The sequence below is a fragment of the Anthonomus grandis genome, chromosome 13 (genome assembly GCF_022605725.1).
Source record: "Anthonomus grandis grandis chromosome 13, icAntGran1.3, whole genome shotgun sequence".
NCBI lineage: Eukaryota > Metazoa > Arthropoda > Insecta > Coleoptera > Curculionidae > Anthonomus > Anthonomus grandis.
Genome location: NC_065558.1, coordinates 492,774 through 519,685, shown reverse-complemented (window position 1 = coordinate 519,685; position 26,912 = coordinate 492,774). Strand labels below are relative to the sequence as shown.

The 26,912-nt window shown below is 33.9% G+C and overlaps 3 protein-coding genes across 3 annotated transcripts; 1 reads left to right on the top strand and 2 right to left on the bottom strand.

Moving 5' to 3' along the window:
* Positions 1 to 1,470: 1,470 nt before the first annotated feature.
* LOC126743759 (uncharacterized) lies at positions 1,471 to 2,770 on the top strand. Its single transcript, XM_050450978.1, has one exon. It carries the CDS (start codon positions 1,676 to 1,678, stop codon positions 2,348 to 2,350), a length of 675 nt encoding a protein of 224 aa, XP_050306935.1. The 5' UTR covers positions 1,471 to 1,675; the 3' UTR covers positions 2,351 to 2,770.
* A 3,583-nt stretch (positions 2,771 to 6,353) lies between these two features.
* Positions 6,354 to 15,052, bottom strand: LOC126744145 (aspartate--tRNA ligase, mitochondrial). Its single transcript, XM_050451501.1, has 9 exons — positions 14,895 to 15,052; positions 14,549 to 14,836; positions 14,132 to 14,497; positions 10,009 to 10,157; positions 9,745 to 9,952; positions 9,388 to 9,696; positions 6,850 to 7,065; positions 6,648 to 6,795; positions 6,354 to 6,593 (listed from the first exon to the last, which is right to left on the bottom strand). The coding sequence occupies exons 1-9, from the start codon at positions 14,955 to 14,957 to the stop codon at positions 6,385 to 6,387; spliced, it is 1,956 nt and encodes a 651-aa protein (XP_050307458.1). The 5' UTR covers positions 14,958 to 15,052; the 3' UTR covers positions 6,354 to 6,384.
* Positions 15,053 to 15,135: 83 nt separating this feature from the next.
* Positions 15,136 to 21,675, bottom strand: LOC126744146 (zinc finger protein 629-like). Its single transcript, XM_050451502.1, has 7 exons — positions 21,455 to 21,675; positions 21,162 to 21,383; positions 20,899 to 21,105; positions 20,590 to 20,842; positions 20,349 to 20,522; positions 15,608 to 15,811; positions 15,136 to 15,547 (listed from the first exon to the last, which is right to left on the bottom strand). The coding sequence occupies exons 1-7, from the start codon at positions 21,566 to 21,568 to the stop codon at positions 15,231 to 15,233; spliced, it is 1,491 nt and encodes a 496-aa protein (XP_050307459.1). The 5' UTR covers positions 21,569 to 21,675; the 3' UTR covers positions 15,136 to 15,230.
* Positions 21,676 to 26,912: the final 5,237 nt, after the last annotated feature.

Below are 26,912 nucleotides of genomic sequence, written 5' to 3'. Positions count from 1 at the left end.
GCAAGAGCCTTTATATCGATGCAAGCTTCGCCGCGATATATCGCGACAACAGGTTGTTAGTTGCAAGGCATCTTGATTTCTCATTGCATTCCACAGATCATTTAAAACCTCTGCAAGGATTAATAATTTATCTGTAAAACTTGACGAACTAGAACATACTAGATCAAAATCACAGCAGTCTGATTGGTGCAATAAGTCAATTTCAATCATTCAGTATATCTCTTACGGCAAAGCGTCAATTAAAATAAAGAAATTATTTCAGATTTTTGTTGCGCGATTGTGAGTTTTGAAAAATCGCCCATGATAAAGCACCTTTAGGGCTTTTTTAGAGAGTGCGATTGCGATGCGTCGCAAATAGTTTTCACACAGGGTGCTAAAATCTGGTTTTCAGCGATTAAAAACAAAAAAAAATGTAATTGTGTTATTGATTGTCGTTGGTCACGTTAGATTTGCATGCAGTACAGTCCAAAAAATTACAACAGCGAAATATCATATTTGGATAAATCTTGCAACAGCATTATATTTATATTTATTTTAGTTGTTGGATTAATATCGAGCCATATTTGACTAAAAAATTAACTGACCTCTAATGTCATGATTAATATCTGCTCTGTGTCTGTCGCTTTCACATAAAGTGAAAATTGCTTATAGCATTCCACATATAGTTTGATCATCTTGCGATATCGCTGTGATATGCCGCAAACCGAATATCGCAACGCAATCGCACCCTCTGCAAAATCTCGTGGGCTCGATTCTCTCGATGCAATTCTCGCTGCGATTAATCGCGACAACCAGTTGCAAGTAATCTTGATCTTCAAAGGCTTTCACAGCGACCAACGTATTTAAAACCTTAGTAAATATTAGTATTTTTAACTAAACTAATCAAACCATTGCTATTAATTAATATACAAAAATCCTCAAATCAGTCAGTGGTGCGATAAGATTAGGAACATCTAATCACTTAGTATATCTCTTACGACAAAGCGTCGACGTTTTTATAAAATATAGAAATTATTCACGACTTTTGTTGCGCGAGTGTGAGTTGCAAAAAGTCGCACATGATAACGCACTTTTAAGGCTTTTGGAGAGAATGCGACGATGCGATTTAATGCTCGCAATAAGTCGCGTCGCATCGCAGAAACTCTTCGCACAGCGCGTAAAAATCTGGTTTCCAGCGAATCAAAATAAATAAATAGTCTACCGTCTTGTCGATTAGCGATATATCTTAAAATGTCGATGAAACTTTCGCTGCATTATGTCACGACAACAGGTCATAAGTTGCAAGGCAACTTGGTCTCTCAATGGCTTCCAACGTATTTAAAACCTCTACAAACATTAGCATTTTATCTCTAATAGTTGACTAATCAGAACATAACTACTAAAGAATTAATAGACATTGGTGCGATAAATCGCGAAGACCAAAACCGGCCTTCAAGAAATCCCTACTGTCAACAGTGTCACTGTCAGAAACGTCAATGTCAAAAATCAAAACAATTCGTAATTATTATTAAATATTAAGTTATTTCTAATTAATAACATATCTTATCATATCATTTCACTAATAAATCAAGGATTTCTGGCCCGATAAGATAAATCAAATAAAAAAATCGTTAATCTCCCTGTGTCTAGGTTCGCACTTGTCCCACACTTTAAGCCATCTGGTAGGAAAAAAAACATGGGCGAACAAGAGGTGCCAGAAGCCCACTTTCAAGACTTAAAAACTCGCATGAAATTGATCTCGGAAGCGGATCCAGAACAGTACCATAACGATTTTTCCCTTAAGAGGTATTTAAAGGCGTTCAAGGATGTTGACAGTGCATTTCAGGCCATTTTAAAGACCAACAAGTGGAGGAAAGATTATGGTGTTTCCGAGCTTAGTCCTGATCATCCCGTTATAAAAAAACACCTTGAAGCTAACAGGGCCCGGGTGCTGAAACACAGAGACATGTACGGTAGGCCTGTCATTTACATTCCTGCAAAAAATCACAATGTGAATGAAAGAGACTTGGATGAACTGACTAAATTCATTGTGTACTGTCTCGAGGACGCTTGTAAAAGGTGTTTCGAAGAAGTAATCGATAATCTATGCATAGTTTTTGACTTAAAAGACTTTGGCTTGAATTGTATGGATTATCAATTGATTAAGAACCTTATTTGGTTACTTAGCAGGCACTACCCCGAGAGGTTGGGTGTGTGTTTAATAATAAATTCTCCTGCCCTGTTTTCGGGTTGCTGGACTGTGATTAAGGGTTGGCTGGACGAGAAGACAGCGGGAAAAGTCACATTTGTCAATTCAGAGGCTGATCTTTGCAATTACTTAATACCTGATATATTGCCTACAGACGTTTAGCAAATATTTGTATAATTTGTTCTTGATTAACAAAGAAATAAGCCTATTAATTGATGTATATATTTAAAGTGTCTCTTTATATTCCTCACAATTTAATATAAGTATATTAATTTATTGACAGTTCTCTCTATGTTGTCTCGTGTTCATTCAAATAGAAAAATGTAAGTAAGATCCGAGTTTAATTAGTGCCTGTAAGAATGTTTTAGATAGTCATTAAGTCATGGCTCAGGAATATAATTATGTTTGAAAGAAAAAGGTATTTTAATCAGTTATTGTTTAAGAAAAATAACTACTGTGATAAGATTTATGCTTAATAATAATTGAATGTATTTAGTGTCACAAACCAGAAGGTTTCTTTAACACATGTACAGTAGATATGGTAGTTACACTGGTCTTAAATAAATAAATAAATAAAATAAATGTTGTCTTTTAATCAATGGACCTCACTTTTTCCCAAACATAAAATAGTGCAGACACAAGTTGTAGATGACAATAGTGTCACCTTTTGGTGCCATTGCCATTAATACAATGTTTTTAATGCAAGAACCTCTGGAAGAATGGAGAATTCAACATCAAAACTAAATATTTAAAGAGTTTTTTTGTGATGATCTTGCCAAGTTCTGCATTTTTGAATTAAAGTTTCTACCTATTAAATTATGGCCATTTTTTACTGAGAATACTTGTTATCTTATTGGCTGTAGCTAAACATACAATGGGACAATCAAACTAGATAAATATTTAAATGTGGTGCTGCTAATGAAATGATCAATTACAGGAGTGTGTGTGTACAGTCTGCCATCCTAAAACTTCATGACCAAATTAATTTGTATTGCAAAGAACTTCTGTTAAGTGAACAGCATGGCTTCAGTCGTGGCAAGTCTGCTATTACAAACTTGTTGCTGTATCAGGGTGCTCTGTTAAATGCTTTGGAGAGGGGTGAACAAGTGGATGTAATATATACAGACTTTTCCAAGGCATTTGACAGTGTCGACCATAGCTTATTACTAGAAAAATTGAGACTTTTTGATTTTTCAGATTGTTTGGTGGCCTGGTTTGCAAGTTTTCTTTCTGACAGATTTCAGCAGATACAAATTGGGGATGCTAGGTCGCATCTTATCAGTGTGACCTCTGGGGTTCCACAGGGTGGTCATTGTTCTCCCCTGTTGTTCAATATTTTCATTAATGATATTTTGGTTTGCTTTAAAAATAGTAATTTTTTGTTATTTGCCGATGATTTAAAGTTTTATAGGGTGATCAGTTCAGAACAAGACATGGTTTTCTTGCAAGATGATCTGAATAGATTGTGTGAATGGTGTGTTGGTAATAGTTTGGCACTGAATGTGGGTAAATGCAGTTACATTAGTTTCTACAAAAGAAACAAACGGGTAACTTCCTCCTATACTATTGATAATGTTAATCTTAGGTACACTGGAGTAGTAAAGGACCTTGGTATCTTTTTTGATAAACAATTGAGTTTTAATACCCATGTAAATACTATTATAACTAAAGCATCTAAGGTCCTTGGTTTTGTCCTGCGCAATTGTAAGGATTTGTCGGTTGAAACTTGCAAAAGGTTGTACATATCACTTGTTGTCTCTTTGTTGGAGTATGGATCAATAATTTGGTCTCCTCTGTACATGAATAATTGTATGGCACTGGAGAGGGTTCAAAATGAATTTCTACGATTCTGCCTTTATAAACTTCGCATTCCAGTTCCTAATGACCATTGTTATGATGAAGCAATGAACTTGCTGAATATGCGGAGTTTACTTAAGAGACGCACTGAGAATGATTTGGTGTTTATTTATAAACTTTTGAATGGCCTTGTGATTTGTCCGGAACTACTTAATATAGGATTTCATTTAATATTTCACATCGTAATCTGAGAGTAAATCGATTGTTTTCTTTGCCTTATCATCGTACCAACTATGCTATGCACACGCCTGTCGAAAGGATCTTGAGGCTGGTAAACTTTACTGGAATTGAAGTTTTGGGATGGCAGACTGTACACACACACTCAATCAAGAGAATCAACCTCGCAGAAACCTATCCTCCTTCTAATTCCTCAGACCTCATTGACATTCTTCCATCAATTATCACTGAGGAAATTATTGCTGCTAGTCGGAGGCTAAAAAACAAGTTGACATCCGGTCCAGATGGTGTTCCAAGTTTTGTGGCTAAAGACTGCATGTTTGTCCTTTGTCGGTCTTTATGTCATATTTTGACCTTATTTTGAAAACTGGCAAATTTCCAGGTGTCTGGAAATGTGCTACAGTAATACCAATTCACAAAAAAAGATGATATAAACAGAATCGACAACTATACCGACCTATCTCCATACTTTGCAATTTTTCCAAAACTTTTGAAACTATTGTTTATAACAGAATTCTTCCCAAAGTTCAATCGCTACTCTCTATAGATCAGCACGGTTAAAAGGTCGTGCATCACTAACCTCTGTAATGTTATTTTATTTCTCCAGCCCTCGATAGAAAAAGTCAGGTTGATGTGGTGTATACTGATTTCAGTAAGGCTTTCGATCAGATAAATCATAGCATTCTGTTGGAAAAATTGAACAAGCAATTCAACTTCTCAGAAAGGCTAATTTCGTTGCTTTCGTCATAACTTATTGACCGTCTACAGTTTGTTGAGGTGGAAGGTTGCAGATCTAATACCTTTGTTTCAACTTCTGGAGTCCCACAGGGATCCAATCTCGGCCCACTTCTTTTTATCTTTTATATTAATGATCTTATAGAATCGATTTCCTGCCTTAGACTAGCTTATGCTGATGATCTGAAAATATTCTGGTGTATCAATAGTATCTTAGACTGCTTGTTCTTAAAGAGGACCTAATTAGGGGGTGGTGCAGTCGAAATCATCAGTTATGTCTTAACATCTCGAAATGCTGTGTGATCTCCTTTCACCGAACCAAGGATCCTGTTTTGTTTAATTACAATATAGACAATCAAATCCTCTGTAGAAAGATTAAAGATCTAGGGGTTGTATTCGACGATAGGCTCACATTTGTGCCACATATTGAACAGACAGTGACCTCCTCGTTGAAACTTCTGGGTTTTGTCCTTCGAAATAGCCGACTCTTTAACAACTCAAACTCAATAAAACTATTGTACTTTTCCTTTGTTAGATCAAGACTGGAATACGGTTCCTTGGTGTGGTATCCTTTCTATGAATGCCATGTTGGCTACATCGAGAGTGTTCAGAGAGGGGTTTTAAAGTTTCTTATGTTTCGTGAGGATGGAATATATCCTGTTAGGGGACATGATCATGATCTGATGTTAGGTAGATTTAATCTGCAATCTCTGGCCATGAGGAGAACAGTTCATTTTGTAACATTCTTATGGAAGTTGGTCAATAATCAAATAAATTCTCCTCCTCTCTTGAACGATATTCTATTTCATGTACCACGATTCGCTTCTAGAGCAAGTATCACTTTTGCTTTAGATCGCGCTAGAACTAACATTAGGTTTCAGGATCCCGTATATCAAATGTGCAGAATTTTTAATTCAGTATCATCAACCTGTGACATATTTGTATGCTCCATAAAGGATCTAGTTTTGTCTCTGACAAACCAACAGTTACCATAATTCCTTTTTTCCCTTGCCCCATGAATCCCTTTCTTTGTTCATTCTAATGTTAATTTACATCTCCTTTAATTTTGATATATACATGATGTTACTATAGTAATTTAAGTTTTCCTTATTTTTCTTTCTTTTTGTTATTTAATTTATAAAAATATAATACTTGTTTACACTTTCAAAACATTAATTGTAGATTTTCCTGTAACTGGGCTTTGCCTGTTGGAAATAAACTGCTAAATAAATAAATAATTATTTAAACAGTTTTTTGTGATGACCTTGTCAAGATCAAATTCTACATTTTTGAATTAAAGTTTGCACCCATTAAATTATGGCCATTTTTTACTGCGAATACTTGTTATCTTATTGGCTGTAGCGAAACATACAATGGGATAATCAAACTACATATCTTAAAAATTTAAATATATTCTTATATATAGCTTATTTTTTAGTATCACAAAGAACACTCTTTACATGATAAAGCTTCAGTACTTCCTCTGAGACTGCAGCAGGGGCTTGACTAACTGGGTCTTTGCCTTCAAAAGTTTTCGGAAACGCAATAACGTCCCTAATACTGGGCATATCTAATAGGATCGCTAAGAGTCTATCAAGTCCCAGGGCTATTCCTCCATGTGGGGGACAACCAGAAGCTAAAAAACAAACAATATATAATTATTGATATTAATGAATCACCTACAACCCACCTAACATATCCAAAATATGCTGCAAATGGCCCTTTTGGATTTTCAGCAAGTCCAATATTTGCTCTTGTAAAACTGGATCGTGGATCCGAATAGAACCTCCACCCACTTCATTTCCGTTTAATACCAGGTCATAAGACAATGCTCTCACCTAATTAAATAAATTTAATTAATTAAAAAATGTTGAGCATCATCTTGATTATACCTTTAAAGGATCTTCTTGCAGTAGTTTTAAATCATCGGAATGTGGAGAGGTGAAAGGGTGATGTGCCGACTGGATGTCACCGGTTTCACTGGAGATTTCAAATAAGGGAAAATCAACTATCCACAAGAAATGTAAACCTTTTTTTCTGATTTTTAAGTTGCCAGTTTGTTCCAGAAATTTGACGTATTCAAGACGAATTTTTCCCAGCATACTTCTCTAAAAGAAAGAAAGAAAGAAAATGTGCTATATTACGTAAGACAACAAAATCTTGTGTACAAGCATCCTAAGAACTAAAAAATTCCAAATTCACTTTAAATTTCAAACAAACATAACATCTAAAATACTTTACCATAAAATTTACACACATTACCAAAATTAATCATAACAAAACAGATTGAGAAAAAAAAAGCATCTTTTTGATAAATTTGATTAAAAAATAAGTAAAGCTGTCAATAAAACAGAATTTTGAGGAAGTAAATTAAATTATTTAACAGGAAACAAAACTAAAACACTAAAATGATGTCAGAGCACAAGTTAAAAGGTATCATTATGTATCAATATGCCCTGGATAATAAAAGTGATTTTAATTCCTTTTTGAATTTCTTAACTTCAAAAATTTGTCTGATACATAGAGGAACATGGTTGTAAATTTTTTTGCTAAGGCATATAAGTGAGTTCTTGGTGAGGGATTGGTAAGGAAAAATCGTTAACCAGGCGAGTCATATGACCAGTGTAAGAGGGAGGTTTAGAACATTTATGAATAAGAGTAGCTGTTTCTAAGATAAAAGAGTTAGGATTTTTTGAGATATAAAGAGAGGTTTAGCAAAAAGCAACAAATGGTCCGTCTTTAAGGTAAAAAAAAAATTCAATGTTGTTGGAATGCAATCCTTCGATTTTTTAAACTTTAAGTCCTTGTATAAAGGTTCCTCTGCTCCATTTCGTTTGAATAAAAAAAAATCATCTAGGGAGGATTTTCTTATTTCAAAAGTAGTGCAAATGCAAGTAAGACAGGGAAAACCGGGGATTTTGTACTATAAAAACAGTTTTGGTTCAGAATTTTTAGAAGTCGATTTAAACCGAAAAACTAGGATAAAAAATATCTTCCCAAGCAAATTACCTTGCCTGAAAAATGGTCCAATTCCGATTATTTCTAAAAAAAAATATGATCATCTACAAAAATTACTTCCATGGATACCAAATCAATTTCACGAGTACTACAGGACCCTTAGACACAATAATACAGTACAGGAAGAAGATGGTGACTCGGAGTAAACTTTATAATTTGTGTTATTTCCTACAGACATTTAAGTCCTACTCTAATAATTTTCTATTTTATAATATAACTTGAAAAAAAAGTAAAATTTTTGTTAACTTAACATGGTTTGGTTTGAGTTTTGTTTCACTGTTTCGACTTAATATTAGTGTTAAGTCAAAAACCATTGTTTTTTCTATGGGGCATATAACGTTAAGTCACTTATTAACAAAAAAACAAAAAAAAATAGGGCAAAAATCAAAACAAATTTAAATAGATAATATTTTTTTTTAACATTTCTGTGAAATTTGGAAAAAATTGCTTAAATAGTTACCAGACGATATATGATAAAATAAAGTCACAAAACAACTTAACATGGCTTTCCTGACAAATGGCAATTTTTGACTTAACGTAGTTTGGCACTGGGGTACTGAAACTGATTTGCAGATAAAATGCAATTATGTTGTAAAAAAGACAAAATTCTGATTTTTGCAAGTTTTTCAACTATCTTGGAGAGGGTAGACAATATAGGAATTGGACGGAAATTACAAGGCTCACTCAAATCTCCACCCTTATAAAGAGGGATAACCACTGCCTCCTTCAAACATGCTGGAAAGATGCCATTATGAAAGGAATTGTTTATGGCAGAAGCTAAGGCACTCAATGCTGAGTCAGGCAAAAGGAGTAGTAATTTTGATGATATCCCATCAGCTCAAGCTGATTTATTGCATCTCTAACGTCAGTAAGGCTAACAGGATAAAAGAAAAAAGAATTTTGAACTGACACTTGTTGAATATAATGCAAAGGATCAATATTAGTATTCACATCCTTGAGCAATAAATGAGGAATATTACAGTAATAATCATTTAAACTATTTGGTCTTACTTCTGGTTCTGAAACTTTCTTGTGAGAATGCCTGAAGTCATTTATAATTGACCAACATTCTCTCTGCCTATTTGAGGACACATTCAAGCGGTCACTATAATATTAAACCTTTGCTGCTTTTATCGTCTTTCTGTATATACTACGATATTTCTGATGATAAAGAATAATGTTTGCATTAGTTGTAAACTTGCACAACTTAGCCAAAAAACGGAGGTTTTTAGCTGAAGTTCTGAGGCCTGCTGTGACCAATGGTTTTCTATTTTTCATTTTAAGCCTCTTTTTAGGAAAACACTGATTCATCTTGTCACATAGCACATGAAGTAACAAAGTAAACAAGGTAAAAGTTGCACACAAGTTTAATTAAAAAAAGGTAATGAAACTATTCCTATCAAAGGACTTACAGCATCATTTTTCGATCCATAAGCAATAAACACCACAGAACCATCATCCACACTAAATTTATCCAAGATCTGCCTGCACTCCTCTACAGAAAACAATTTTTGCATTTTAGCAGGCCACTGATCCTTTAAAATTTTATTCTGCACCAATTTGGCATCAGGATATTGACTTGCAACCTTCACCATTTTTTCTTTTAAAGATTTTGGTAGGGTGCAAGCATCTTTAGGGTCAAAGACTAAAATGTAGGCTCCAAAATCTTTATAACCCTGACTAATCCGGTTACTTTCCAGAATATTTATGCAATTTTCAAGCTAAAAAAGCAAAAATAGTCTTAATTTTTATTAAATTGTCGGTGAGACCTTATAGTCAAAAGTGATGTCTGGTTGGTCACTCCCATAGCTCTCCATCGCTTCATGATAAGACATTCTTTTGAACTTTTTTGGAATGCCATTGCATAAATCAGCTAAGGCATACCCCAGCAACTCTTCGATGAGTTGTATAACACCTTCCAGAGAGGTAAAAGACAATTCAATATCCAGCTGGGTAAATTCAGGTTGTCTGTCTGGCCTAATTAAAATATAATAAGAACTTTTACATAATATGAAACAATGCAGTAGCTTTACCTAGCGCCCTCGTCCCTGTAACATTTAGCAATTTGAAAATATCTATCCACAGCCCCAGCCATGAGCATCTGTTTGAACTGTTGTGGACTTTGCACTAAGGAGTAAAATTTTCCTGGGAATCTTGTTGGAACTATAAACTCTTGTGCCCCCTAAGGAATAAATAATATACCAAAAATGCATAAGAAAGAAGAAAATGTGCTATATTACGTAAGACAACAAAATCTTGTGTACAAGCATCCTAAAAACTAAAAAATTCCAAATTCACTTTAAATTTCAAATTTCAAACAAACATACATAAAATTTACACACATTACCAAAATTAATCATAATTATTTAATAGCAAACACTAAAATGATGTCAGAGCACAAGTTAAAAGGTATCATTAAAAAAATCGTCAAGGCTATAATATGCCCTGGATAATAAAAGTGATTTTAATTCCTTTTTGAATTTCTTAACTTCTAAAATTTGTCTGATACATAGAGGAACATGGTTGTAAATCTTTTTGCTAAGGTATATAAGTCAGTTCTTGGTGAGGGAGGATATAGAGATTGGTAAAGGAAAATCCTTAACCTGGCGAGTCATATGACCAGTGTTAGAGGGAGGTTTAGGACATTTATGAATATTTTTATTTTTTTTTATTTTACGGGATCAACCCCATTACAACAGTAAATTAAATACAAAATCAATTGAACCTAACCATACTTAACAGTAAAATACCGAAAATAGTTTTATAACTTAAATCAATATAACAGAACTCCAAAAACGCTAAAAACATACCCTACTAAAGTATAATATTCAGTATTGCACCAAAAAAAAAAAAAATTAAACAATTTCTCTTATTTGACTCTTAAATCTAGATAAGGAAATGCCCAAAATTTCAACCTCCCTAGTATTGACAATTCTTAGAGTTCTTTCAATAGGAGCATGTAATGCATAATTGGCGCTATGAAATGGTAATGAAAAGACACGATACTGCCTTAAATTCCTAGATGGAATATTAAATTGTATTGTCATCAGAAGTTCTGGACAAATTATCTGACCATTCAATAATAATAGTCTTTGTCTCAATGTCTTCATATCAAGCATTTCTAAAACAATATCATAAACATGATCATCCGGAATTCTTATTCGAAGTTTATAGAGACAAAACCTAATAAATTTGTTCTGAACTCTTTCCAAGGACAAGCAACCATATCACTGAGCCATATTCCAGCAATGAAACAACCAATGACATGTATAACCTCTTACAGGTCTCTATAGAAAATTCTTTACAGTTCCTCAGTACAAAACCCAGATTCTTAGAGGATTTGAGAACAATATTGTTTATGTGTGCATTAAAGTTTAAACGAACATCAAACGAGATACCAAGATCTTTAACTATGCTGCAATATTGAAGTGTACTTCCTTGAATGTTATATGAAGTGACAACCTTTTTAGTTCGCTTGAGAAAACTTATATAATTGCATTTGCTTACATTCAAAAACAAATTGTTGTTAACACACCACTCATTCAATCTATCCAAATCTGATCAAGTATTGATAAAATCTCTCTAAAAAACTTCAAATCATCAGCAAATAAAAGGAAGTCACTGTTCTCAAAACAGGCAGCAATATCATTCACAAAAATATTAAAGAGCAAAGGTGAACAGTGCCCACCTTGTGGAACACCTGAAGTGACATTAATATAGCTTGATCTTGCATTACCTATTCGTGCCTGCTGGGTCCTCCCTGACAAAGAATTTACAAACCAATTCACCATAAGATTAGAAAATCCAAAAATATCCAATTTTTTTGCCAAAATACTATGGTCAACTCTGTCGAACGCCTTGGAGAAGTCGGTGTAGATTACATCCATCTGACATCCCCTCTCCAACGCATTCAACAGATTCTGCTGAAACACTAACAAATTAGTCACAGCAGACTCTTCAGAAATAAATCCATGTTGTTCGCCAAGTAACAACTCTTTACAATAAAAAAAAATTGATCATAGATAAGACTGTCCAGGAGCTTCGGAATGGCTGATTGTATACAAACACTTCTGTAATTCTCGATTTTGCTATTGTCGCCAGATTTAAAAATTGGCATTACAAAACTATGTTTCCACAAGGTTGGAAAAATTGCAGAATCTAAAGATCTTTTAAAAATTATAAAAAGAGGGTATGAAATAGTACATACACACTTTATTAGAAAATAATTCGGAATGCCATCGGGTCCTGAACTAACTTTGGGTGGCAACTTGGTAATTTTATCAAAAATCAACCCAACGGAAAGGGTGGGATTAGGAATGGTCATATTTAACTTTGCTTGCTGATTGATAAAAGCACCATTATTGTTTATATTATTAATAGGACTATAGACTGTTGAAAAAAACTGGGCAAAACCTTCAGCTATCTGTTCACAGCCAACAAACTCATTATCATTATAATACATTAAATTAGGAAGTTTATTAATTGATCTTTTATTGTTTATGTTATACCAAAAACTTTTAGGGTTAGTGTAGAGTAGTTGGTCTGAAGTTTGAAATATAATTATCATAACAAATATCAGTCAAAGTTTTACATCTAGCCCTAATGTTTGAAAAAGTAATATAATCTGCCACATTATGACTGACCCTGTAGCATTTGTGTGCAATTTTCTTTTGCCTAACTAAATATCTTAATTCAGCTGAAAACCAACTAGGAAACTTTGAAGTTTTGTATCTCTTTAGGGGAACAAAAAGTGCTATAGCCATATCCAGTATATGATAAAAATGTAAGACCTAAAACTAGACCCGCCGAGTTTAAAGGACAAGTCACCACCACACCATTGTCATCATTCCCCCAACTTGAATCAGGTACATTAAAATCACCAAAAATATAAAAATCACAGCTTGAATATTCTTGCCTGAGAATGTCAACAGTATGGCAGTGACTTTCATATAAGTTAATTGCAGAATTTGGGGGAATATAAACTCCCCCAATTATAAAGCTAATACTACCAATTCTACATAATATATATAATTGTTCGACTGAATCATACACCAACGTAAGCTTCCTTGAATCAATAACATCCCTGATATATATCAAAATTCCTTCTCCGCGACTTTTGCTGCTAGAAGAAGGTGAACGATCACATCTGAACAGATTAAATGACTTTACAGACAGTTCAGCATCGGAGTAGTCATCAGAGAGCCAACTCTCAACAAATATCATAGTGCGAGCATAAAACAACTTTAATTAATTCATTAATTTTAGTTCTTAGGCCACCAACATTATAGCAAAATACTTGCAATAGGGCTAATTTACGTTTTTTCTATTGTTTCTAACATTGTTTGAGGTAGAATTTACTATGTATGGCATATTATTTCTATATTTAATTATTAAATTCTCCTCTCCTTCTTTTCTTCTGTTTAGCTCTGCAACCACCTTCCTGATGCATTCTCTTTGCATCACTGTTAAGTCATTCTTTAATTTGACTTCTTATTTCCCATTATTAGTATGTCCCGTGCAATCTTACAGTAAGCAAATACCACTTTAAGTGGTCTCGACTTGTTTCCTCTTTTCTCACCCAATCTAATCACCTTGAGAACTTTCTCGACTGCTGGTTCTTTATTAATTACCCCCAACAGTTCAGTTATTTTCTGCTGGTCCTCCTGTATCCTGTCTTGAATTCTATCGGAGCTTGATTCTGGCAAGTTATAGATAATAATATTGTTAGCCTGAACAGTTCTATCATTGACTTCAGTTAAAAAGGTATCCATGTTAGAGTTATCTGAAGATGGATTTGACTGTTGGCTAGTTATCGATGTTTTCATTGCAGTAATTTTAATTCGGATTTTAAATCCTCAAAAGAGCTCTTGAATGCAGATTTTATGCTTTTGATATCATCACATATGGCCTTCATACCCTCCATAAAGCCTTTTAAGTCCTGCACTTGTTGCTCCAACGATGCCACTCTTGCCTCTACCTCGAACAGGCTTTTGAGTTTGGGAGCACAGTCTAATAATCAACATCATAAATCAACATCTAATATCAACAGAATAAGAGTAGCTATTTCTAAGATAAAAAGAGAAAAAAGAGTTAGGATTTTTTGAGATATAAAGAGAGGTTTACAAGAATCTCTTAACCCAGACAACAATTACTTACCCCAGGTGTTGCCTTGAACAGTGTAGGAGTCTCGACATCAATAAAATCATTCCCAATTAAAAACTCCCTCATGCGAGCTAAAACTTTTGATCTCACCCTCAAATTGTTCTGCATTTGAGGAAATCTGATGTCCAAGTACCGGTATTGCATTCTCAAAGCTTCCTTGGCCTTTTGAAACTCTCTAATATTAAACGGAAGATTATCTTGGGCTTTGTTGAGCACCTCTAAACTGTTTACTAAAACCTCTATTTCACCTGTAGCCTGTCTTGTGTTGATCATATCTTTGGGACGAGATCTCACCGTCCCTTTCACTTGTATTATGCTTTCGTAGGGGATGTTTTTTAATAACTCTTTAATATGAGCCTCCTAAAATGTATTATGTAGAGCATAAAAGGACGAATGGTAAAATAAACTGACTTTATCAGGGATTATAAGCTGGGTCTCCCCATAACTGTCTCTCAGGACGACAAACTTGTTCATACGTTGATACTCTAGCCAGCCGCATATTAGGACTTTTTGTCCGACATTGTCCAAGTTAAGTTGGCCACAAGTGTGTGTTCGGTAAGTGTATTTATTCAGTGTGCTGTTGGGAGGCTTCTGCAGTTCGTTCTCTTGATTTTCATCAATTAGGTAAACTCTTTTTTGAGTTTCGAGGCTCGACAGGGGGCGTCGTAAGATTTTTTTTGTTTGGCCAGGTAGATGCAACTAAGTAAATAAGCCAGATTAAGTAAAAGAAGGAATATGGTGAAATTATGACACGTACATTAATGCTGTTACAGTAAGTTATAAATAGTCGCTTATTGAAGGTGCTAACAATTTTATTCATGTTTTTTAAAGAGAAAAACTGTGCTTACAGAGGCTAAGACGAACATAAAATTAGAGGTTATGTTATCATATCGAACACCTGATTTAGACGTTTGTGTCAGCTGTTTGACAGGCGTGACAACTAACCTAACCCTATTTCTCGAAAAGTTGACCCGGGATAATTAGTAAAAATGCCAAAATAAGTGAAAAATCTTTAATATCACATGCATAAACTCACAACAGTGAAACACAATAAATTTAAAAAATATATACAAATAAAACAGGAAGAAATCCTTTAATCCCCAACTTCCCTATGAACTTTTACATGTACTAAAAGTTCATCGATATCCCTGAAACTTTCCTTACACATGGTACATTGTATAAAACCGCCGATTAAATGGGAAGTGAGGTGATCTCTTAGGCCCGCCAACGAACCATAAACCTGTGCACAATGATCGCATTTAAAACAGTGTTCTTTATGATGCGACTTTATATGCTGGTATAGTGTGGTGGACATTTTAAAGCTCTTATTGCATTCCGGACAATAGTACTGTTGATTTTCCTCGGTATGTTTTCTACGATGTACTACTAAGCCGCTGGACCCGTTAAAACCTTAAGGGGGAAATAAAAATGCTCTTTAAATAAGTCTTAACAAGGCTATATCAATGGTACCTTTATTGCAAATGTCACAAACGTGACTTTTTTCTCCGGTGTGGGTTCTCATGTGTTTCGTCAGTTCGTTGGATTGACAAAAGGCTTTTTGACAAACGCAGCACACGTACGGTCTTTCGCCTGTGTGGGTTCTTATGTGAGCTGTCAGGTTTGAGCTGGTGGCAAAGGCTCGGGGACAAAAGGTGCATTTATGTGGTTTTTCACCTAAGAATTTTTTTGCTATGAAATACTCTAAGTCTTACACAAGCATTAAGTACATTACTGCCGTGGTTATTAAAAAGAGCGAATGTTACAATTTTTGACTTTTTTATATTTTTAAAATTTACATCAATAAAGGATAATTTTTTTGTATTTTTATTATTTTTAAAAAAAAATTTTATGTGAAAAAAGCGAATTTTACTTATTACCCATTTTTAGCCCATAAACTCAAGAAAGAACAGCGAACGTAAGAAAATTTGGCGAATGTCTGACTTTAAAAGATCTAATGTTTAGATAAAAGAGCGAATGTAACAAAAAATTGCACTTTCGCTGTTTTTCTTTAATTCATTTCCACCCGGAAAGTTTTCATTTCAAACTTCATTTCACCAAAATCAATTTTTGGTGAAAAAATTCGATACGGGGGGGTATACCCGAAAAATGAAAAATTCCAAACTTTGAAGGTCGATATCTCGGCTTCTATGGGAGCTATCGGGAAAATTTTAACGGTTTTGTCTTAGTTTCGTCGTTGTGAATCCAACGAGACCACCCGCAAGGTCGTAGCTCTTCTAATAGCCGAGATATGGCATTTTTGATGCCCATTTTTGGCTTCAAAAACGGACGTCGAAAACGACTTTTTCAGGATTTTCAAAGTGCTCTCATTCCCTTAGTTCTGCTCGGATCCTGTTATAACCCGGTGTTTTCGTAATCTAGGTGTTCCAAATAAGACGCTGGTATACTTAGTTTGATTTCGAAAAAAATCAATTTTTGGTGAAAAAATTCGATACGGGGGGGTATACCCGAAAAATGAAAAAACCCAAACTTTGAAGGTCGATATCTCGGCTTCTATGGGAGCTATCGGGAAAATTCCAACGGTTTTGTCTTAGTTTCGTCATTCTGAATCCAACGAGACCATCCGCAAGGTCGTAGCTTTTACGATAGCAGAGATATGGCATTTTTGATGCCCATTTTTGGCCTCAAAAACGGACGTCGAAAACGACTTTTTCAGGATTTTCAAAGTGCTCTCATTCCCTTAGTTCTGCTCGGATCCTGTTATAACCCGGTGTTTTCGTAATCTAGGTGACCCAAATAAGACGCTGGTATACTTAGTTTGATTTCGAAAAAAATCAATTTTTGGTGAACAAATTCGATACGGGGGGGTATACCCGAAAAATGAAAAAACCCAAACTTTGAAGGTCGATATCTCGGCTTCTATGGGAGCTATCGGGAAAATTTTAACGGTTTTGTCTTAGTTTCGTCGTTGTGAATCCAACGAGACCACCCGCAAGGTCGTAGCTCTTCTAATAGCTGAGATATGGCATTTTTGATGCCCATTTTTGGCCTCAAAAACGGACGTCGAAAACGACTTTTTCAGGATTTTCAAAGTGCTCTCATTCCCTTAGTTCTGCTCGGATCCTGTTATAACCCGGTGTTTTCGTAATCTAGATGATCAGAATAAGACGCTGGTATACTTAGTTTGATTTCGAAAAAAATCAATTTTTGGTGAAAAAATTCGATACGGGGGGGTATACCCGAAAAATGAAAAATTCCAAACTTTGAAGGTCGATATCTCGGATTCTATGCGAGCTATCGGGAAAATTCCAACGGTTTTGTCTTAGTTTCGTCATTCTGAATCCAACGAGACCATCCGCAAGGTCGTAGCTTTTACGATAGCAGAGATATGGCATTTTTGATGCCCATTTTTGGCCTCAAAAACGGACGTCGAAAACGACTTTTTCAGGATTTTCAAAGTGCTCTCATTCCCTTAGTTCTGCTCGGATCCTGTTATAACCCGGTGTTTTCGTAATCTAGATGATCAGAATAAGACGCTGGTATACTTAGTTTGATTTCGAAAAAAATCAATTTTTGGTGAAAAAATTCGATACGGGGGGGTATACCCGAAAAATGAAAAAACCCAAACTTTGAAGGTCGATATCTCGGCTTCTATGGGAGCTATCGGGAAAATTCCAACGGTTTTGTCTTAGTTTCGTCATTCTGAATCCAACGAGACCATCCGCAAGGTCGTAGCTCTTACGATAGCCGAGATATGGCATTTTTGATGCCCATTTTTGGCCTCAAAAACGGACGTCGAAAACGACTTTTTCAGGATTTTCAAAGTGCTCTCATTTCCTTAGTTCTGCTCGGATCCTGTTATAACCCGGTGTTTTCGTAATCTAGATGATCAGAATAAGACGCTGGTATACTTAGTTTGATTTCGAAAAAAATCAATTTTTGGTGAAAAATTCGATACGGGGGGGTATACCCGAAAAATGATAAACCCAAACTTTGAAGGTCGATATCTCGGCTTCTATGGGAGCAATCGGGAAAATTCCAACGGTTTTGTCTTAGTTTCGCCATTCTGAATCCAACGAGACCATCCGCAAGGTCGTAGCTCTTACGATAGCCGAGATATGGCATTTTTGATGCCCATTTTTGGCCTCAAAAACGGACGTCGAAAACGACTTTTTCAGGATTTTCAAAGTGCTCTCATTCCCTTAGTTCTGCTCGGATCCTGTTATAACCCGGTGTTTTCGTAATCTAGATGATCAGAATAAGACGCTGGTATACTTAGTTTGATTTCGAAAAAAATCAATTTTTGGTGAAAAAATTCGATACGGGGGGGTATACCCGAAAAATGAAAAAACCCAAACTTTGAAGGTCGATATCTCGGCTTCTATGGGAGCTATCGGGAAAATTCCAACGGTTTTGTCTTAGTTTCGTCATTCTGAATCCAACGAGACCATCCGCAAGGTCGTAGCTCTTACGATAGCCGAGATATGGCATTTTTGATGCCCATTTTTGGCCTCAAAAACGGACGTCGAAAACGACTTTTTCAGGATTTTCAAAGTGCTCTCATTCCCTTAGTTCTGCTCGGATCCTGTTATAACCCGGTGTTTTCGTAATCTAGATGATCAGAATAAGACGCTGGTATACTTAGTTTGATTTCGAAAAAAATCAATTTTTGGTGAAAAAATTCGATACGGGGGGGTATACCCGAAAAATGAAAAAACCCAAACTTTGAAGGTCGATATCTCGGCTTCTATGGGAGCTATCGGGAAAATTCCAACGGTTTTGTCTTAGTTTCGCCATTCTGAATCCAACGAGACCATCCGCAAGGTCGTAGCTCTTACGATAGCCGAGATATGGCATTTTTGATGCCCATTTTTGGCCTCAAAAACGGACGTCGAAAACGACTTTTTCAGGATTTTCAAAGTGCTCTCATTCCCTTAGTTCTGCTCGGATCCTGTTATAACCCGGTGTTTTCGTAATCTAGGTGACCCAAATAAGACGCTGGTATACTTAGTTTGATTTCGAAAAAAATCAATTTTTGGTGGAAAAATTCGATACGAAATACAAAAACTGGTGTATGTTTTCCTATCTAATCTATTTAATTAACAATGACTCACAATGATTTTAGGAAATGGCCGATCCATATTTCTAATTACCAAATACAAAAAAATGAATAAAAACAACGCTCAAATTTTAATAAAGGATATGAAAGTGGTTACAGTAAAAAGAGGGTCCAAAAATTTGTTTTTTAAAACAAGTTACAATGATGGTAATGAAGAATCGCTGATGTGCCTTGCAAAAAAATTACAATTAAATGTTGTAATTACTAAGCCTCCAGCCGCTGAAAACGATAAGGGTATATTTTTTGATCAAAAGGAGAAACTGAATAAAAATTTATTGAAATTAATGCCCGAACACAAACGCGCATTTTGGCTCAATTTGCCAGTCCATAATCAAGTTCACGATTATATTATTGAAAGTGATGATGAATAAATAGTAGAGATAATGTTTGCTTATATTTTAGGTTAAGTAACCAAAGTTTTTAAGTTTATATACATACTAGGTACTCACACAGTTAGTAATTATCTTAAAATGTAGTTTTTGTTATTTTTTTTTATGAGACGTACTAGTTAAATATACATTAATGTTTGTTTTTTTTTTCTAACTATATACGTGTTTTGTATTTTTCTATGTTAATTTTATTAGCAAAAATATTTGTTAAATTTTAATAAAAGTTAAAACTTTCCTTTTTTTGAGTTTTTATTCCGTTAATGCATACTAATTTAAAATTAATAAAGTTAATACTAAACATTCGCTCTTTTTTCTTAAAGCAGTGAAATTAATTCCACCAATATACTGTTTAATAAAAAGGGCGAATGTGCTTTGTATGTTACATTCGCTTTGCTTTTTTTGATACTATTATTTAAATAAAGGAGTTAATTAACTTTTATTTAAACAAAGGGTAAGATATGTTTGGGGAAAGACATTTAAAAAGAAATCAGGCCAAAATATTACTTAATAAATAAGTTATTGAATTATTAAATATGCAAATACTTTAAGTGCGTTTTTCTCAAAACTGTAATTTGTAACATTCGCTCTTTTTAATAACCACGGCAGTATATATGGATTTTATGAATGATTAGGGAGGTAACAGCTTTGCAAAGTTCAAAAAATTGCAATTTAAAGCTGAACAGTTAGAATGTTTAAAAATGAAATATGAAATTCATTGGGCATTGAAATACTCGAAGAATATTACCTGTATGTGTCCTCATATGTTTCTCCAAGTCCTGTGCCTGTCGACACCCTTTATGACAAACCATACATTTAAAAGGCCGCTCGTTACTGTGAATCCTTAGATGTATTGTAAAATTGCCTTTGTGAGAAAACCCCTTGCTGCATATTGGGCATTTATGTGGCAGTTCGTTTGGTCCTTGAAAAGTCAGAAATTTTAACTCAATCAATTATCAAATATTCTATATTCTAGATGATAGTCTTACTATGTATCTTCATATGCCTATTTAACTTCACATTAGTTTTAAATTCCTTGCCACAAGTGGGACAGGTTTTACTCCCATGGTTTCCAGCCTCTAGCTCTTTCTTAACCTCTAGTTTTTCAGTATTTTGCTCAATTTTCTCTTGAATTTGAATTGGAGGTGGTGTGTTTATTTCCGTTAGTTGTATCATATTGTGATCTGGTTGAGCTTGAATTTGTTCTTGTGGTAAAGGATATGAAGTATGACTGTTGTATATCTACAATTAACAACTTTATGATTAAAATAATATTGGGTGTTTTATTAAGGACTTACCAAATGGTCTTGTGGTCCAGGTATGCTATAAACTGGAACCTGTACGGGACCTTCTGGAGTGCTCATATTGGTATAACTAATTTGAAGCAAAGGAGGGTTTTGCACCAAAAAATGGTCATAGTTTTCATTGTTTACTTTTATTGGGTCCCTATTTATTGAGTTATTTGATTGGATATACAATCTTTGATTAATCTCTTGAGTTTCAGGCTAGAACCAAAAAAAAAAAATAAAGGTAAATGGTCCATAACATTTATTATACCTACTTGTTGGGTTATATTGCTTGTAATCTGTCCCTCAATAGCATTACTCTGTTTAACTGAATTATTATTAGTTTTACTCTCTACAGGAGCTTTTTTAATAAATTCGTGGTACTGGCGTAACTTCAGATCAGATTTCTCACATTGTTTCCTTAATTGGAAAGCTATGTGTAACTTGGAAGCACATTTGGCACATATTTGGCTCGGAAGTCCATCGTTTGGCCAAACCTACGAACAAGAATAAAGGCCCTTATTTAGGAAATTATTTAAAAAAATATTTGATGAACTAAAAAAATTACCTGGACAGAAGCAATAGCCATCATTTTCTTGTACATGCTAACCTTAAATACAGACATCATGTTACCCTCTTGCAGGCAAATTCTACATATTTCGTTAAAATTCAGATCTTCCATGTCGATCTAAATTTCTTTTATTTTATAATAATTATTCTAATATTTATATTTACTATTTTAATTTAATAACAACAACAAATCCTTTAACCAAACATTTTAGTGGTTGACATTTTGAGGGTTGACTTATCGAAAATTACAGTTTCCTTTTTTGTTGCTTTGGATTCGAGTTGCACTCATTTATTGGTAGATAGATCTGTAGACAGGACCGTACTTTACGTAAATTTCATTGAACTTACTAAGGTAAAGATTTTTTCGAATAATTACTTGTAAAGTAAAAACAGATAGAATAAATATATAAGCAAATTAAACTCATATTAAGTAGAGATAAAAAGATACAAACGGTAACAGGTCTGCAGTAACTTAAAAGAAGAAAAAATGAATGCTATAGACTGCCTCACAGAGCATCATTAAAAAATTCAACAACGTCTTATTAAGCTTTCCTCAAAAGCAGTACTTATAATTCTTTTCTAAATCCCTTCCAAGACTTAATGCCTAAAGGATGCTGATTAAAGGATTTCTAAGCAATAAGAATTTAAAAAAAAAAATCACTGAAATACAGTAAATCTGGGAAATCAGTGAAATGAAACAAGAGGCCATCAATTTACGTGATATACTTGGGTCTGAGAGGGGTTATTATATTTCAAAATGGAGGAAAAAATAAATATTATAACCTTTATTTACTGTACTAGTTGATTTGACCTTTCTTCATCTTTTTACCACATTTCAATTTACAATTTCTACCTGAAGGCATGATAGTCAGTATTTTCTGTTGTATATAAGGACGAAATCCACCTGCTGTTTAGCTAAATTTTATGGAGGTCCATAGGCGCAGGTGAACTTTATGATATTTATTAAACTTAATAATCATTAATAAACATGCACCTCTTAAAATAATAAAACAAGTTGGTTCTAAACCATACTGTCCGTGGTTTACTGATAATCTAAAATTACTAAAAAGACTAAGAAATGATGCACTAAATCGATTTCGCCTTACACGTTTGCCTCAACATTGGGAATATTACAAACAGCTTCGTAATACTTCTACAACAGCATATCGCGCAGAAAAAAAAGCATACCTAAATATAAAATTCCAAAGTTGTAACTCTAGACAAAAGTGGGCTGAATTAAAAAAAATTAATGTTGTGAATAGAAAAATAAATTCACTTCCGACTTATTTAAAAAAACCTAACGAGATCAATTCACATTTTGTTAGCACAACAAATTCAAACTCTGCTCCTAACAAAAACCTTTTAGAATTTTACAAGAATAATAAAAAAGTCAATCAGGAATTCTGTTTCACTGAGGTAACAGAGGATACAATTTCCTATATTGTGCTTGGAATGAAATGTAAGGCTTCTGGAAGCGATGATATTAACAGTACTATTTTAATATCGTGCTGCCCCTTTATCATTCCTTATATTAAACATTTAATCAATTATTGTTTACGATTATCAAAATTTCCGAGTGTTTGGAAGTCGGCTATTCTATTCCTTATCCAAAAGTAAATCAGCCCAATGACTATGGACAGCTAAGATCTATTTCTATCCTACCAGCTATGTCCAAAATTTTAGAGAAAGTTATGGCAATGCAAATTTCTGTCTTTATTTCAAGTAATAATATTTTGCCAGAAAAGCAGTCAGGATTTCGACGTGGACATAGTTGTACAACTGCGTTCGCTGAGATTACAGACCGTATTAATGGGGAATTGGATAACAGCAAAGCTAGCGTTCTGGTACTTCTAGACTATTCACGAGCTTTTGACTTATTAAATCATGATGTTTTGTTGAGTATGTTGGTTTATATTGGTTTTCGGTTTAATGCTCAATCTATGATTCAATCTTTTCTAAGTAACAGGACGCAGAGGGTATTAGTTGATGGGAAGTACTCTGAGGTAATGACTTTACACTCAGGTGTCCCACAGAGAAGTGTCTTGGGCCCCCTTCTTTTTACAATTTACACGTCTAATTTTATTAATTCTATTCGCCATTGTGATTATCATTTATATGCCGACGACACTCAAATTTTATACTCTTTTAAGCCAGAAAATGCGATAGAGGCTAACCTTAGAATAAATACGGATCTTCAGGCGCTTTGTGAGGTGTCCGAGGGTCACATGCTAAGGTTGAACCCCTTGAAATCGGTGGCTTTATTATTTTGTAATGATAAACTACACGAAAATGTCTTGAGTCAGTTGGATCTAAGTATCGGAAACCCTAATATTTGTTTTAAAAATTCCACTAAAAACCTGGGTTTAATTTGTGACACTAAACTTAAATTTACCGAACATATAACAGCTTGTATTAAAAAATCCTACTGCGCCCTTAAATCTCTTTTTTCTCATAGGCATTACTTAGAAAAGAAAACCAAAATTGAACTATGTGATGCACTCGTACTATTACACTTTAACTTCGCGGATAGTGTTTATGGTCCTTTTCTGGATACAACATAGGCCCGGAGAGTGCAAAAGGTTCAAAACTCATGAATACGTTTTATATGTGGCATAAGACGTGGACAACACGTATCACATAAGCTTAAAGAACTTAGCTGGTTGTCAATGTTCAATAGGCGTGTACTGCACTCGGCTTGTCTGTTTTATAACATCATGAAATTTCAGTGTCCTATCTATCTCAGTAGGAAAATTGTTTACAGAACTGATGTTCATAATATAAATATGCGTAGAAAGCACATCCTTACGATCCCCAAGCACAATAAGGAACTTTTTAAAAGAGGATTCTCTTATAACATAGCGTCAACCGTAAATAAATTTCAAGTTACTCATTTTAACACATCTTTATCCTGTTTCAAAAGAAGGATCAGACAGCGGCTTCTCAGTGAATGAGTTTTTATGGGCGTTTATATGCATTTCAGAGAAAATAAGATATTATATACATACAATTTTCTTTTATTTTTTTCTGACCAGAGCTTAATAGGCTTAGGTTAGGTAACTAAATGTAAGTACGACTTAGAATTTTTCTACGGCTTTAACAGCCTCTCCTTTTGGAGAGAAGCTGACTATCAAGGCCATTTGTTTCATTTATATATTTGTTTTGTATTTACAAAATTGTTATAATTAATTGGAACAATAAAATGATTTATTATTATTATTATTTTAGGCTTTTGTAATTTTTTTGCACACCAATATGTTTTTTTTAATACTTAATAGAGTTAGGTAATAGACACATACTATTAAAATGAACCATGGACTTATCATTAAAAAAATTGTATCTATATGGGCCTTCACAATGGCTTTATATAACTCTTTGTCTCCTATCTAATAAATCGTTGCCAATTTGTTGAATTCAATGGTCTTAAGTCGATCATTGAGTGGTGCATCATTGATCTAGCAGTTTTATGTCTCAGTATTTTTTTAAAATTTGCAGATGAGTTAAAAATAACTACAATAATTAAACTAACTCTGAATATTAAAAGGTGCAAGTGTACGTCAATATTCGCCATGTATTCGTAATGAAGTAAAGTATAAATTGTAGGTTAGGTAATACTCCGCTAGAATATGTTGACCCTATGAGGAATCTAGTGATACACATTAAACAAACCTATTAATCAAGTTCCTAATTCTTCCTTGAAAACCGTTGTTTTTATAATCAGGTCGACAAAAGAATTTAAAAGGTTGGATATGTCTTATTACCTTATATAATAGCCTAATTAAGTTTAAATTACTTTATGTAGCAATGGTGCATGTGGTTCCCGACTATAATGTCTATATAGACAAACTCGAATATATGCAAACTAGGGTTTTGAAACATCTATGCTTCAAAATTCTCCGGAAGGTATGATACTAAGTACTTTGTTTTAAGCAGCCAGTTTTTTTGTAATTTAAACTATGCAACTATAAAATTGAGGCACCTCATCTTTTAAGGGGCTTAAACTGTTGTGTCTCTTCTTTAGATGACATTAGAAAATTCCTTCGCTTTTATTTAGAAAACAGAATAGTTTTGTTTTCTATTAACTTAGCAAGAAATGCACGTTTATATAGGGTTTGCTCATAACGTAATATTTTATGATATTGCCCTGTTTAATGACACTATAGCTAGTTACATTTAAAAACGAATTTCTTTTGATGTTTATGACCCTATAACCTTATCCTAGATGGGATAAAGTTAAAGGGTCATAATAATCATCATTTCAATTATAATCTGTTAATTTTTCATACGCTGTTAACTTAAGCTACCTGAAGTATATTTAGTATTTAGTTTTTTTTAAGTTTATATGTTTTGTGTAGTTATTTCATGATCTGTCAAGCATAAGTTGTTTTAATTAATTGTATAGGAGTAAAAAGCTTTAGTGGTGCCAAAGCCATGTCATGTCCCTCTGGTATATGGCCCACTTTCTTGAACATATAGTTTTTATTGAGAAGCATTTAGAAGAATCTCTCGTATACTCATATATTATCAAAATTAAATTGTCACATACATGTTTTTATTATATAAAAAATTTCATGTTTACTATTGTAATTATCTTAGATACCTAGGAAACGTAAATTCTATATGTACCATAATATTAAGAGTTTAACAATAAAAACTAACTGGGTAAATATTAAAATAAGTTATAGTGTGCACCATTAGCTTGATAATTGAAATAAAAAAAGAGCAGTTTTATTACTTTGAATCAAGAAAAAAGATTCAGAATAATATTGAAAACTTTTCGAAATTATGAGATATAGAAGTGATACATTTCTTATTAAAAGCTTTTCTGTTCCCTGTCATCCTTACTGTTAGCGACTTTTTACACTAAGGTAGTGAAATGACCTAAGGTTTAGGTTGGTAGTACTATTGGAAATCTGTAAGTTTCCTTCAGCATTAAACCTCGTAGAGTAAGAATGACTAACATTTACCTACACCTATTTCAGTGTTTTCATATATAAAAGAACAAACACTTTTATACTTTATTTTGCAAAAAAAATTGCGATAAACCTATTTAAAATACGTTTTTCTGATGAAAAAGTTTGCTTTTTCTGCACCTCGTAACCTTCATTACCTTTACACTTCAAAGCAGGTAGACAAATATCTGACAGTGACACAAAATAATTTCCTCAAAATCTCAAAAATATATTTTCAAAAATCAACAATGTAGGATCACCCTATAGCCCTTTTGCATACTTAATACGGTTTGATTACTCTCCACCTTTTTGAAATAGACTATAGATCTTATTAAAAAAAAATCAATATTTTGTTGATTTTGGGAAATACATGTTGTTTATATAGACTTTCATATTATAATACATAATAAAAATTACTCGTATCTTATATAACGATACAAAGTGTTTTTTAAACATTGTTAAAGTCATAAGTAAGACTTTTTCTCCGATAAATTACTTTCCTGAATT

What these genes read in the sequence shown, in the direction of transcription:
- LOC126743759 (XM_050450978.1), top strand. Translation starts at nt 1,676, where the DNA reads ATGGGCGAACAAGAGGTGCCAGAAGCCCACTTTCAAGACTTAAAAACT.
- LOC126744145 (XM_050451501.1), bottom strand. Translation starts at nt 14,957, where the DNA reads ATGAATAAAATTGTTAGCACCTTCAATAAGCGACTATTTATAACTTAC. An exon ending in CTTACTGTAACAGCATTAAT is followed by an intron (nt 14,837 to 14,894) that starts GTACGTGTCATA and finishes TTATTTACTTAG; the next exon opens with TTGCATCTACCTGGCCAAAC. An exon ending in TGCAAGAAGATCCTTTAAAG is followed by an intron (nt 6,796 to 6,849) that starts GTATAATCAAGA and finishes TTATTTAATTAG; the next exon opens with GTGAGAGCATTGTCTTATGA.
- LOC126744146 (XM_050451502.1), bottom strand. Translation starts at nt 21,568, where the DNA reads ATGGAAGATCTGAATTTTAACGAAATATGTAGAATTTGCCTGCAAGAG. An exon ending in TGGCTATTGCTTCTGTCCAG is followed by an intron (nt 21,384 to 21,454) that starts GTAATTTTTTTA and finishes TCTTGTTCGTAG; the next exon opens with GTTTGGCCAAACGATGGACT. An exon ending in ACATATGAGGACACATACAG is followed by an intron (nt 15,812 to 20,348) that starts GTAATATTCTTC and finishes AAAAATTCTTAG; the next exon opens with GTGAAAAACCACATAAATGC.